Source organism: Aulostomus chinensis, chromosome 9 (genome assembly GCF_037954235.1).
Source record: "Aulostomus chinensis isolate RoL2024-O1b breed Wild chromosome 9, RoL_Achi_v1.0, whole genome shotgun sequence".
NCBI lineage: Eukaryota > Metazoa > Chordata > Actinopteri > Syngnathiformes > Aulostomidae > Aulostomus > Aulostomus chinensis.
This window is the reverse complement of record NC_141328.1, coordinates 3,161,958-3,176,326: the sequence shown is the minus strand read 5'-3', so window position 1 is coordinate 3,176,326 and position 14,369 is coordinate 3,161,958. Positions and strand designations below refer to the sequence as shown.

General features: G+C 46.8%; 1 protein-coding gene across 1 annotated transcript; it reads right to left on the bottom strand.

The window, feature by feature from the left end:
• Positions 1-841: 841 nt before the first annotated feature.
• On the bottom strand, positions 842-13,480 carry trim101 (tripartite motif containing 101). The gene is made up of 14 exons (XM_086213114.1): positions 13,348-13,480; positions 13,005-13,254; positions 12,281-12,489; positions 10,038-10,219; positions 9,777-9,951; positions 9,185-9,280; positions 8,503-8,580; positions 8,131-8,286; positions 7,189-7,211; positions 6,937-7,061; positions 5,469-5,905; positions 3,624-4,607; positions 2,037-2,160; positions 842-966 (listed from the first exon to the last, which is right to left on the bottom strand). The coding sequence occupies exons 3-13, from the start codon at positions 12,461-12,463 to the stop codon at positions 2,074-2,076; spliced, it is 2,526 nt and encodes an 841-aa protein (XP_086069240.1). The 5' UTR covers positions 12,464-12,489; positions 13,005-13,254; positions 13,348-13,480; the 3' UTR covers positions 842-966; positions 2,037-2,073.
• Between the last annotated feature and the right edge of the window lie 889 nt (positions 13,481-14,369).

The following is a 14,369-nucleotide window of genomic DNA, read 5'->3' as shown; positions in this document are numbered from 1 at the left end:
GTACACACACACACACACACACACACACACACACACACACACACACACACACAGTGACCAGGATCAGATTTATTTAAACAGACACATCTTACAAATGACCAAACTCTCTAAAAGTCCTCGAACGTCACAGGAAGCTCGAAACTTCAAATATTTTCAAACCAAACTGAAGATAAAACTAAAATAATTCCTCCGTCCGTGTTCATCGTCGACTTCCTCTCATTCTTCTTCTTCTCAGCCTCTCGTCCTCAAGCGTGTCTCCACGCATCCAATTCGAGTAGAAACAAACTCCAAGTTTGGTTCTGCAGTGCGAGAGCCTCAGCACTACACACTGGTTTGTTAATCAAAGTTTAACAAACAAACAACCCCCCCTCAAAAAAACCCCGAGTCTATCGGACAAACACAAAGCGCGATTCAAATACTGCAGTACTTTAAGTCTTCCGTTCATCATCTAATCTTCTAAAACCAGTTTTTCTACTTTTCCTGACACAACAACTGCTGTTTTAACTACTTTCCGCTCCTCTGTGTCGCCTCCGTGCTCCTTCATAGCCTCACATTCGGGAGACGTCTGGTGGGAGGCGCCACCACTTCTCCTTCCACTTATTTTCAAAGATTCCTGTTTTGTCCTCACACACACACACACACACACACACACACACACACACACACACACACACACACACACACACACACACTGTTCTAAATGAAGATTCAGAACTGTCCCTGCAGTGCCTGAGAGGCGCCGTGTTACCAAAATAAAAGCCCCACCACAGCAGCAGCTGAAAGAACGGCTGCTGTGGCTCTGGAGTCCTTCCGTCTTCACCTCCAGACACTTCTCTTCTTCCTCTACTTCTTCTTGTGGAGGGGGTTAAGCCAGGAGAAGCAGAAGCTGGGTCGACGGGGGGCCTCGGCCAGGGTGAAGGGGGAGGAGGGGGATTGGAGGGGAGGACTCCACATCTCCGGCTCCATCTGAAGCGAAGAGGGACGGCAGACGAAGAATAAATACTGATGACCAGAATGAATAAACCCGGATTAGTGTCACCAAGACCAAGAGCTGCCACTTACTGTTCAGGAGGCAGATGAGATGACAAACTGTGCTCCATTTTTCAAATATTTACTAAAAAAACTCAAGAACTTCACCTCAATAAAACTACTCAAAAGGATTGTGTCCATGCATTTAAACTCGGATTAAACCACATTACCGAGCATCCACAGAACGTTGTTTCATTTCAGGAACATCTTACAGATGCTGTCATGCATCCCTTTATATGTTCTGATGTAAAATATTCACACATTTCTTCACACGTGCAGTAAAAAAAGTGACAGCAACTTTGATGAGCCTCAAGCAGACGCAGAAAATCACAGGCTGATGAGAAATAAACACGACAGACGAACAAAAGCCCGTCAACGTCAATTAGTCACGCAAAAGTATTCACGTCAGTATTCGGTTAGGGATTCATATTTAGAGCCATACGTGCGCCGGACTCTGAACTGCAATGACACATTTCTACCACAAGGTGTCATAAGAGGTGCACTTCAGAGCCCTTTGAGGTTAACTTAGATTTGTCGTGAGGTAGATGTACTCAATGATTTTAGTAAGTATCATGCATATTGTGAGAATTCCACACCACGATTAAGAAAGAATAAATTCTATGTTATTATTTCAATTGGTTTTATTGTTGTTGGAGAAATTTGCTGATTGCATTTGATTTTTAAAGCAATTATTGTGATACATTTTCTCATTCAGTACGTGACTTTGTTATGTTCCTAAATACAGCGAATCATATTTTAAGCTTTATAGCAGAATATTAGCAATACTAGTCATGTTTTACTGTCATATTTCATGCATCTCTTCATTCCGTTAAGAAAAGTTCACTGCGGTTGTTGTTTTCATTTTAATGTTAATATATTAGATGTTATTATTCTGACAAGTTCAGACATGACCAGCGTCACTTCTCCAGGCAGCAGAGCTCCATTGAACAGCGCTGTCGACGGTGGATTTTCAGAATAAAAGCCTGGAGCAGCAGGTGTGTGTGTACCTGAGCTGTGCAACAGTGAGGATGGATCCTGCTGGTGTTACGTGCAAATGAAGCAGCCGATATATGCCCAAAACCTCTGTAGGATGACCAGGAAGGCCAACAGGTAGAAGAGCAGAGTGACAGCCTGCAGAGAGATGGGGAGGGGTGCAAAGGGAGCATGGAGGGAGGGGTGGCAACGGGGGAGGGGGATGCAAAGATGGTTGGGATGACGAAAACGGGGATGGGAGATAGAAAATGGGGTGCATTAGGGTAAACGACAGGATGAGAAATGAGGAGGAAGAAGAAAAAAACGGCAATAGAAATGAGGCAGCAGATGAAGAGAGAGAGGAAGAGTGACAGGATGGTGTGTGATGGTAATGAGAGAAGGCGGGTGGGTCGAGGGCAGGAGGAGTGATGAAGCCACGAGGCTTTATTCAGAATGACTGAGAGAACACCTGGAGGAGGAGGGAGGAAGGAGGGAGGGAGGGAGGGAGGACAAATATAGACCCTCGCGGACTACAGTTGCCCCTCGTCCATCTCTCCACTCGTTTCCTGTCTTTTCTCTTCTGTCGACTCTCCTGTTGTTTTTAAATAAATTTTTTTTTAAAAAAGAGTGCTCCAATGCACCATAAAGAAACAAACACGCGCACAGAAGCAAATCATTTTGGAATAAAAATGACAAGAGTGCTGTGTGACGGCGACAGCAACGCAACAAAAATGTTAAAAATGTAACATTACATTTAAAAATGGATGTTGAGTCTTTCCTCTCAGCCCCCCCCCCCCCACACACACACACACACACCATTTACTATTTACTTGAGACGTCTTATCATGGTTGTGACTTGATCGTCTCCTCCTTCTTTCCATGATACTTCAACCAAAAGCGTGTTTTGCCTCTCGAGCTCTCACCAACAGGAGCCTTGAGCTCACGACGACGTGTTTTGCTCTCCTGCATCACTTCTTTGAGACTCAGAGGAGGGCAGACAGAGCCAGCCACGCGTATCTAGCTTGAAGCTAACGGAGAAGGATGGCGAACAACAGTAAAACAATGTTGCTCAGTAGCGCAGAGTGCAACTGGCATTCAGAATGCTTGAACGCGTTCATTCACGGAACCACAGAACCAGGAGTGTTCTAGTCTTTTTCAGCCCACATCCTAATGTGTGTGGGTTACTGATCATACGGCTGGAATAGGAGGGCGTTCACTGACCCAGAACGGACATTTTCGGCCAGCCATGGATGCCATCAGCTTCAAGCTAATATATGTTTCTCCATTTTGGACTCGCAAAGAAGTAATCCAGAAAGGAAAACTTTCTTTGTCGCCTCAAGACACCTTTTTGTGAGTACTTGAGAGGCAAAATACGTTTTGGGTGAAGTATCGCTTGAACATCAGGGTTTTCTCCATCCTCTCTTCCTCCTTAATGTTCCAACACAACACCAGCAAAGAGACCCGAGCAAGAGTGAAGCAGCTGCACGAGTGACTGCACAATTTCAACAATCAGGAGAGAAGAAGTGGACATGGAGGTGTGGCCACGTCAGCAGGTGGGTGGAGAGAGCGAGAGCCGGTCGGTGGTGAGAGTAGCGGTGATGGTAGAAGCAGACGAGACTGACCTGCAGGGAGACACACGAGGTTAGTTTCCCTTTGTTTTCAGCAACGCTCGTTTTGGGGTTCAAGTCGTCTGGTTCCTTGCTGATCTTGTTGTCTTCCAAACCTGAAGCCTCATTCAGGGTCTCGTCATCCTGATCTACTGCGTCGCTGTTGTTATTTTTCATCTCTAATTTAGAGAAGTCCTTCCCCAGCACCTCTCCTCTCTCACCTGACCTTCCCAGGTCGTCCATCGCCTCAGCCTCGTGCTCTTCCCGTCCCAGCAGCTCTGACGCACCTTTGACATCTAAGGTATCTTCTTTATGCTCTTCTGGCTTCTCTTCTCCTCGACCATCACTGAGCCTGATGCTGTTAATCCCTAAACCACCCCTGTCAACTTCAGGACCAGGCTCCTCTGGTGAAATCCTGCCCTCAAGATCCAAACGGCCCTCGTCTGGGACCAAACCTTGACCCACACCTCCGGGCAGACACACCCAGCCCTGCATGTCCTCCTCATCTTCCTCCATTACAACAGCTTCTCCTGCATTCTGCCCATCTGATCGCACCTCAGGAGCCATCGTTTGGCACTGGAGAGTTGGAGGTTGCCGTTCCGACTGGTGTGGAGGGAAAGGCAGGTACGGTGGCACGTGAGGCAGCAGTAGGGGGGGGAGTGCAGGTCCAGGGGGGTGCTGTTCAGGCAGGATCTGGGAATCTTGAACCCATGGAGGTTCTATTTGGGGTTCACACGTGGCTCGGGTTGCATGTGGAGCGTCAGGAGGGGAATCCCCGGCTGACAGTGGTGAACACACGATCTCGTCTGTACCACGACTCTCTGGTTCTGCAGGAACAGGGCCGACCCTGCGCCAGCTGCTGGGCTTGTACCAGCTGGGGTAGAACAAGTCCTCCTTTACCTGCATTTCGTCTTCATCTTCCCGAGCGTCTGTTGTTCCTTCAGCCCCTCGCTGCCCCGTCCAATCAGCTGCAGCACTCCCTGCCTCTCCCCCCTCATACTGATAAGTGAAGCAAGACAGTAAAGACCATGGAGAACATAGTACACACGTTAGCTCTTTAAATGCAACGGACTGTTCTCCAAAAACTTATTTTAGCTGCGGAAGACTTCAAATTGAAGATCTCCGTTATGGCTCGTTGGCGACACCTGTGGCAATAAGCTGTAACTGCAGCTGTGACTTTAGACCTCAAGGAATCGGATACCTGGCTGCGTTGACATGCACACTATTCCCACATTCCGGAGGTTGGGACTGAGCAGAGTTCTTATAAAAGAGGGGATATGGTTAACGAGACACACACAAACTGTTGGCGTTTCAGCCATCGGCGACGGCAGTTGATAACAACACTACGTCAACTACAGACAGAAGACGAAGACTGTCTATCAATCAAAATCTATGTATCAATATCTATATTTATTTTTTACATATGTACGTTTATAATACTATTGTGCATTACTTCGATACTCCGTTGACTTTCAAAGCGAGGCTGTACCTAAGATAGAAAATCAGTCTAAAATCCGTCTTGGCTACAATGCAAACTCCTTATTTCCTAAAATGATTTGAGGCAAATGACAGAAACGGGAGCGGAGTTCTTCAGAGGTGAAGAAAGAGGGGATTCACAGCTTTGAGGGATGGAAGGACAGAAAACTGTAAAGAAGTTCATCAGATTTTCACAGAGGAAACTAATCTCCATCATCCTGATCTCCTCTTACAAATCAGCTGGACTGACAGTCTTAGATGTGTTTTATTTAAGTAATTCTGGTGGGAGACAGAGGAAGGAGGGTTGTCAGATTGAATAACCTCTAAATACATGAAGGGACAGTGGTTAATGAAGGAATGGCGGCGGCGGCGGCAGTACTCTACCTGCAGGGTGCTCATTCCCTCTTCCTCTTCACAGGTGTTTCCCTCTTTAACAGAATCTGAGGCTGCACATCCCTCCACCTCTCCCCCAACCTCCTTCACCTCTTCTTTCTCCGTCTCTTCTTCCTTCCTCTCTATCTTCAGACTCACTCCTTCATCGGTGGAATCTGAACTGTCAGTCTCTGGCTGTAGAACTGCACCCACAGGCCCTGTCAGCACATCTGGAGGAACCAGGGATGGTTCCGGAACAGGTTCTGGAACATCTGCCTGGACTGGTTCCGCTGGTGGGGATAATAGTGATGGGAACTGCTCTTTCACAGGTTCCTGGTTCAGGGTGGGGGGTTCTGGGAGGGGTTCAGGTTCCGCATTCAGGAGGGAGAACTCTTTGGGTTCTTCTGGTTGTGGTTCAACCTCTGGTTCCTCAGGAACATCTTCCACAGCTGGTGAGAGACCAAGACTGATGTAAGCCTGGAGCTGCACACGCGTGGCTGGCTCCTTCTACATCCTGGAGTCACAAACAGTGATGCAGGAGGGAAAAACCTCTTGATCAAGACACCTACAGTATTTGTGAGTACTTGAAAGGCAAAATGCATTTCAGAAGTGTCTCTTTAAGAACTGAATTCACAGAAAATAAATTACTATAAACAACAACTGTAAATACATCCATCAGAACAGCAGAACACCGGAAATCCTCAACAAAATTACACAGCTTGGGGGAGAACGGAAATGTTGAGCTCAATTTGACATTTGACCAACTCACTGCAAATAAAAGTGCATTTGTTTTGACCAGTAGTGACCACATATACTTCAGGTTGTTGAGCACCCATGGAAATCAAAGACGTGTCTGTGCCCACGTGTTAAACATGCTAACAGAACGTTCAACGATAATGTTTGAGTTTCACCTACAGAAAGTGTCTGCAAGTGTTTTTGGATACAGCGCATAAAGAGCGCGGCCTAAAGACGGCAGGGGCAGACGAGCTGTTTGCTGGCTCAACTTGCTCCTACGTCAGCGGCTCATTTTACCTCACAACCTCCATGTTGAAAGAGCTGTTTCACTCAGCGGCTCAGATCCATGAACACCCTTAGGTTATGACCTTGTTGTGTGTCTACGGCTGCCTTATATTACCACGCAATACCGTCCAAAACATATCGATTCCACTTCCGATGAAGGGTTGAGAAATCCAAAAATATGCTCCTCTCCGCGTCTTAGAGAAAATGTCAAGTGCACCTCCTTAATTTATGATCACATGACTACTTGTCGTTACCGAGATACAGTGGGGTGGGTCAATTTACTATTTACTATTTCTCCCCTAAACTTCATGGAGAATAACAGAGACAGGAAAATACTTTGTGGAGAACTACTAATACTTTTTGATATCCGCCATTAAACAGAACCTGGTCCAGTTCTGATTAGCAGACCATCACTCATGAGGGGAAGGTTGTCGTGGCTTCCCTGCAGCCTCTCTTGTACCTGTGAGGAAGTCCAGGCTCTTCAGAGCTCGCTCCTGTTGTCTGAAGTTATATCGGTAGTGGCTCATCTTCTCGTAACCGGGTTTGAGCGCCTCTGTGGGACAGGAGCTGCTTGCTGACATCAGTCTGAGGAGACAAATCCCAAACTACGTCAAGAGCGAGTTTTAGTCACGTAGAGCGCATTTAGATGTCCTGCGTCATCGTTTATATGATGCGTAATATATTTGATTTGTCGCTTTATTACATCACTCACTTTGTTATCAGCTCTCGTGAACTCTGAGGGGAAGATGAAGGCAGAGATCATTTCAAAAAAACATCACTTTAAAAAACAAAAAGTCAAGCAGACACATCAAGAACAGACAGAAACTTAAAGAAAATTCTCTCAGCTGCACCCAAAGTCACTCTTCAGCTGCTGTGAGGAACACTGGCTGACGATTGCCCAACACTCCACACCACAGGGGGCAGCAATCCACCACGGAGTCCATCACATCGAACTTTACAGTCCACATTCTACAATAAATTCACCAGAGGTGCCCAAACTGTAACAGCTGTAACCAAAAATCTTCATGTGTGCTGTATTGTTTTAGCATTTAGCTCAGATTTAGCAAGACTTTACGAGCAAGATGACAACCTCAGCTAACCGTACACAGTATAAACGCCATCTCAGGATGTTTGCGTCATCGTTGTTGGCTGAACTAAATATCCATTTTCAAGTGTTTGTATTTTGCAGCAACAAGATTAAGATGTTTTGCTTTCCGTCTCTGTCAAATGAGAACGACTCAACCAGAGGTAACACGATCACCTCTGGTTGCTAAAAGCCAAGATGGCGATCGCCAAAATGCCAAACTGGAGGCTTCAAAATGGTAGTCAACCAATCAGTTGCTATTTTGGTTACCCAGCACATTCCTGGCTGTGGCAGCATCAGGCCCAGGAGTTCTGACAGCTCAGCTGAGGGTCAGTCCCAGCCTGCACACGCTCGAACCATCTGTTGTCATAATAATTCATATCCTGACAGTTAGAAGAGTCGAGAAATACCACAAGAAACTGTTTTTAACAGCGTTGCTTGTTGATCAAACATCTCTATTGAACGTCTTTTACAGAAATTGTCTCTTAATGCAGTTGTTGTTGTTGTTCTCCAGCCCAAAGGGAGTTGCTACACAACGGTGACGCGAATCAAAAGTGCTTCCATGCCGACCTGAACAAAAGCAGCCATGTCCGGCTCCTCCATGCTGGTCACTGCTTTCTGCACTAGTTTGCTGTTGGCCTCCATGCTGTCTCCATAGCAACGCACCAGCACCTGGGCGTGGCCCGTCTTCTCTTCCTGCTCCGAGCTGATCTGCTCTGTCATCGCCTGCAGGGCAACAATAATGAAGGCAACGGTTCCAACCTTTCATGGGCTGCTTTTTATACATTTACCAAATAATGCGTATCTGAATCAAAGATAGTTGCAGTCTTTCAGAGAAATATAATATAATATTGCATACATGTACAATGAGTCATAAAATATGGTGTACATGTACTTTAAATTGCACGACATGGTGTTTGTGGGATGAAAAGAGAATCAGACCTTGCGTCTTTCCTCCAGGATGGAAAACATGCGGCTGAACTTGTCACACACCGTCTGTTTCTGAGTCTTACAGTTTTCCTACAGAAGACAGAAGAACATGCCTCAGACGTTTTAGAGGGACTAAATCCCAGCATGACACGAAAAATAAGCTCACAGCGGCAGATGACCCCAAAACACAAGTAACAGAGCTCCGCAAGGATGATGGCCGTAGCATCTCCTGGTTCCTCCCCCAGCAGGAAGTGGTCATCTCCTGGTTCCTCCCCCAGCAGCCAATGGGATTGTGTCATGTGATTGTGGGTGATTGAACCAGTAAATCAGCTCAGTGGTGAACAAAAGTTGATGATCTTCCAGGTTTAGCTCATCAAGATCCTCTCCACTAATGAACCACTTTGATGTTGTTGGAAGCCTGAATGCAACGGTTAGCAGTGCGAAGCTAACGTTAGCCAAGTCACATGACCCCTGATGATCTCTACAACCTCTGTAGGCACCTTTAGACTCTTGTTAGCAACCCATGTTTTTAATACTAGTAAATTCTTCTAAATTCATCAGTGGGGTATTTGCTGATGTATTTAATGTCAAAGAAAAAACCATTATATCATAAAACAACACCAATAACACACACACACACACACACACACACACACACACACACACACACACACACACACACACACACACACACCTCTATGGTTCGGCAGGTTTCCTCCAGCTCCTTGATCGAAGCCTGGACTTTTTCGTTGGCTGCCACCAGTGAGTGGACTTCGTCCCTCAGGTCGTCCTGAGAAACAAGACAACCTGATTAGTTTAATTACAGAGTTCAGTCACGGGTCGTTGCCCCGTCTCATGAGGCCGCAGCTGTTCCGTGGTTGGCGTGGCAGCGGTTCTGCTGTTGAAGCAACTCAAATAATTTTTATGTGTTCAAGAATAATTTCATCTAAAACACGTGGGACACTAGGACCCAGGGTTGGAGAGGGAATAATGCATTGCAGTTGTCGATATGTTGAAGGGTGTCTTTCAGTCCCAGTGGACGTCTGTGCCAAATTCGAAGAACTTCCCCCTGAGTTGTTCCAGACACAAGGACGGAGGGACAACCCCGAAAACATAAACTACTGTAATCTCCCATGAGTGGACACGTATGTTCAGGACAGTTCCCGTTCTGTCCCACGTGTTTAAATTCATCCCAGTGAATCGGGTGTTTCTTCTGCTCTGTTGGGGTCGGACTGCGTGTGTGAGTGGCGTCTCGACAACAGACGCCACCCTAGAGGTGATGGTACCTTCTGCTGCTGGCAGACGTCTGTGAGAGGAGCCACCTGGCAGGTCTGATGAGCCCCGAACACTTTACAGAGCGAGCAGGTGGGAACCTGGCAGGTCACACAGAAGATGTTCACCTTCTCCCCCTCGTGATCGGAGCAGGTCACCTGACCAGGTGAAATAGGAGGGGGGAGTGGGCTGAGGGGACCAGACCAGAAATCCTCAAATCCCAGAGTTTCACGTCATTTGCAACAATAATTACTACGGCTAGGTTTTCTCTTCACCTGGGGATGTTGCTGCTGTTGCTGACTTCCTGTTTGTAGATGTCGATGATGTTCTCCACCAGCAGGTTACGCTGCAGGCCAAAGACGCCGTGGCGATCCAGCACCACCTCATGTCTGCAGGACGGACACCGGAAACGGCCGCTGTTCACCATCATGGTGGTACGAGGCTGGAACAGGGAGGGCTGAAAAATGTAGAAAATATAAACACGACAGTCTGTCAGCTGTGCTCTTCGTCTCTCCGCGCCTGTCAGTCACCATGCAACAGGTGGACTCTGCTGGCCTAAAACACAGATGCATTCTGGGATTTCTGTCATTAAAGGCAGTTTTAGCTGGCAGGCTGGATGTCGGCTTAACGGCTCCCTGGGTGAAGGTGGATCAAGAGGTGCTGCTGGGTGAAGCAGTGTGTCAACACCTTGAAACTCTCCCCTCCTCGTCTCTAAATAACGTTAAAGTTTCCAATTTAAAGCTGCATTAGTCTTTTTTGGTGAAAGAGAAGATGGGGAAGACGCTGACTGACAAGTGGCCCTGACAACTCTTTAAAGGCTTAAAGGAGGAACTTTAAGGGAAATACACTTGTCCATCATTGATAGAGACCCATCTCTCCTCCTCCTCCTGGTGATGTGGAGCTCCAAACCCCCACTGAGTGGCTGACTGCCAGTTAGCTTAGCTGCACTGAATGCTAGCAGAGGGGCAGCAGAGAAAGATGTCTAAAGTCATTTGCTAATATTAATAGAATTGGGGTTGGCTTCACAACTTACTGTCAAAAAAACTGAGAAAATCAGAAATGTTGGAAGTTTAGTGTCAGCCAGAGATACACTTGGTTATTAACACATAGCGAGAGGAAGCTAGAAGCTACACCGTTGAATTGGAACAACAAGCTCAACGTAGTGACAGCCAGAGGAGCCGCAGAGCTGAAATGTTGAATCAGCTCAGTGGGAACATGTGGAGGCCTGGAAATTACAGGTCGCTCATACCCACGCATGCTGATGTATGCTAACACATCCCCTCACGAGCATTGACTGTGCTAAGCTAACTAGCATGAGCTCCAAAGGACAGCAGAAGGGAGAGAAGGTTCTCAGTCTTCTCGTCTGTTCCTTTAGTACCAGCGATATAAATCAGAGTGCTTTCAGTCTCATCTCTCCATAATAGAAACAGGTGAGCTGAAGCTAAGAAGTGTATTCTTCTCTCCATGTGTTCTGGAGTGTTTAAAATTGCTTCTGAATGAGGCAAATCATCAGCAGCGTGTTGCTGTATTAGTCAGGACAGATTGAGAAGAGAAAAGTGAAAGAGACCAGATGAGAGACGAGTGGAGGACAGATGAGCGGAGAGGTGGATGGAGTGTTTGAGCGTCCTGAAATAGTGTCCTCTAATACGCCTCAGCTGCTGCTGGGCCCGACGGAGGATCAGCGCTGGACTCGGGGAGCGGCTCATTATAGGATGGAAAAACCGTGCGGGGTTAGGTGGGAGGGTAGAGGTGTCAGTAGGGATCAGGGTCAAAGGTCACCAACACAACAGCAAGTCCTTCTCACATATCAGCAGCATGCAACATGGACACACAGGTACGTTCAATCCCACAAACACACACACACACACACACACACACACACACACACACACGGACGGTCCAGAGCCGATGGATGGTCGTTATTAAGATTGTCTCTCCCCATGAGTCACAGGAAATTCTGATCCATCCATTATTCCAGACAAAGATTAAAAGCAGCGCTCCACTGATGCATCTGTGAGGTCGGTACCCGCCTCCAGTTTCACTTGAGTTCACTTGTAGTAGCGTGTAATCCGTGTGATTCAAAGTATGACGTCTGTCAACTTGTGCAACGTGGCCCAAAAAGACATTTTCAAGCATCATAAAGTATCATTCATAAATTAAATTACATAAGATTGTAATGCCAAGAGATGGCTGTCAAAGACAATGCCTCACACACACACACACACACACACACACACACACACACACACACACACACTCAGTCTGAACAATAGCAGCAAATATAGGTCATGGAGGATGTTTCAAAAAACCAGTGAGGGAACCAGTGAAGCATCCAAACGTCCCAGTTTAGACTCTGATAATCCGTTACACACATACGCGCATGCCCATACACACTTCTGATGTGTGTGTGTGTGTGTGTGTGTGTGTGTTACGAACGCTATAGCATTACAAATGTGTGATGACACACTCAGAGAAGTGTGTGAACCAGTGGGAGTTTTCCAGGGAGGGACCCGCTGACCTGGTAGAGCTCGTTGGCACACTTCCTGCACAGGTTGTGCTGGCAGGGCAGGATCACCACCGGCTTGTTGAAGAGCTCCAGACAGATGGGGCAGATCAGCTGCTTCTCCAGCGTGGCCAACGCCGCCTCACGCTCCGCCCCGCCGCTGCTCTGCAGGTGGCTTAGGTCCGCCGTAAGTGACATGGCGGCTCCACCAGACTCCTTCAATTCTTACATGATAAATTCACATGATCCCATGTCAGGAAAATGACTTTTCTCTGTCTTGCTGAGGTCAATTCATAAACGGATACCAAAAGAAAAAAAGGGGCAATAAATCTCATGCAGCTTTAAGAGCGCAACTGTCTGGGGTTCTAATCATGTATTTTCATATATTCTTTAATCTTTCTGCAATATGTTGAGATGCTCAGTTTCTGTCAATGAGGAAGCTGAAATAAATGTTGAATAAATGGATTGTTTTACTGATCAACTTCCTGCCTTATGAGCTATTTTGTATGTCTGAGACTGCCTATTGCTTCTGTATCGTAAATTAAGTTTCCATGATGTCAGTATCTGCTTGCATAACGTGACTGGTTCATGTCCGCTGATAAATCGGCCGTCACGAGATGAAACACGCTCCCAGGACAAATACTGTCTACTGGCAAATGCTAACACGAACATATCTGCTCTGAATAGAAGAAAAATAAAGTATAAAACTGGAACACAGAAACAGAACAGGCGTTCTCACCCTCCTCTGAATCTGATTGTGTTCTGTGGGTTCTCGAGGCGTCTCAGGTGTGTGTTCTACACAGCATCCAGTCACAAACGCATCTTGTTCAACGTCTTTGTGTCGCAGTGACTCTCTGAATCAGGCAGCTGATCCTGACCAGGCAGGGTTATAACAGCAGTGAGGCCGGAACGGGCAGGACTCAGATGTTTGCCTGAAACTGTTCCGCGTGGTGAATCCTCCTCCAGAACAACTGCAGAATTGTTATCATCTGAAAAAGGAGACAAATCTATCTGATTTCTGGAAAATCCTGTTCGAGTCCAGTTCCGGGTTCTAGTTCACGTTTCGATGCAGAAAAACTCACCATCTGACAGTCACGTCGAGGTCAAGAAGTGGAAGAAATGAAGTTTCACATGTGAGAAGAGAAGCCCGTTTTCTGCTCTCAGCTCCAGTGACACAGACTCTGTCTGGAGGGCGCCGCCACTTCCAGCTCTCCTCCTCCTCTTCCTCCTCTTCCTCACACTCCAGCACTCACTCCATTGGCCTTTTCCTCCCTGAACAGCAACTGATGTGTTTGTTTGTTCATCGCTCTCTCACAGAAACATGAGTGTGAGAAATACAGGACACACGATGGGGACTCACTGGACTGGAGGGGGGCATCAGGTTTCAACCATGAACACACACACACACACACACACACACCATATCAGGCAGTAGCTGGTATGTGGACAGATTAAGACCGAGCACGACGGTGCTCTTTCTACAGTTACACACAGCTCACTTCACCCTGTCCTCTTCAGTGTAGCAGCATGTTCACGTCCACTAATTGCAAAATGTGTGTTCACACCTTGTTCCACAAACAAGAGAGGACCACACTCAACTTTACAATCAACATATTTACATGTGAACAGATTATTTAGATCCCCAAGATCCCAAGAAATCAGCAGCAAAGACCAGAAATACTGAGGCGACAACCGATAAAGACACGGAAAGGAGAAATGTGGAGATAGAGGGAAGACGTTGAATATAATATTCATCACTAGAGTTCCATTTGTGATACATCACAAAATAAAAAGACTCTGCCTAGCACCAGGAGTCGTTTCGGTTCAGATCTGTAGTGGTAGCTGGGTTGGACCCAGTTTGGATCATGGTTGTTTGGAGGAGAACAGAGACCACATGTACAGGGTGTGTGTCTGCTGGTGCTTTGGTTCCGTAGGATCACACCTGTCCAAATGAACCACACCGAGGCAGAAAACGGTCCGGGGTTTGATTGAAAGGAACTGAACAGGGCAGGTGTGAAAGCACTCCCCGGCGTCACGAAGCCACACATTTACGACAATTAACACACAGTGAAACCCAAGTGAGCAGCAGCAGCAGGAACCAGGC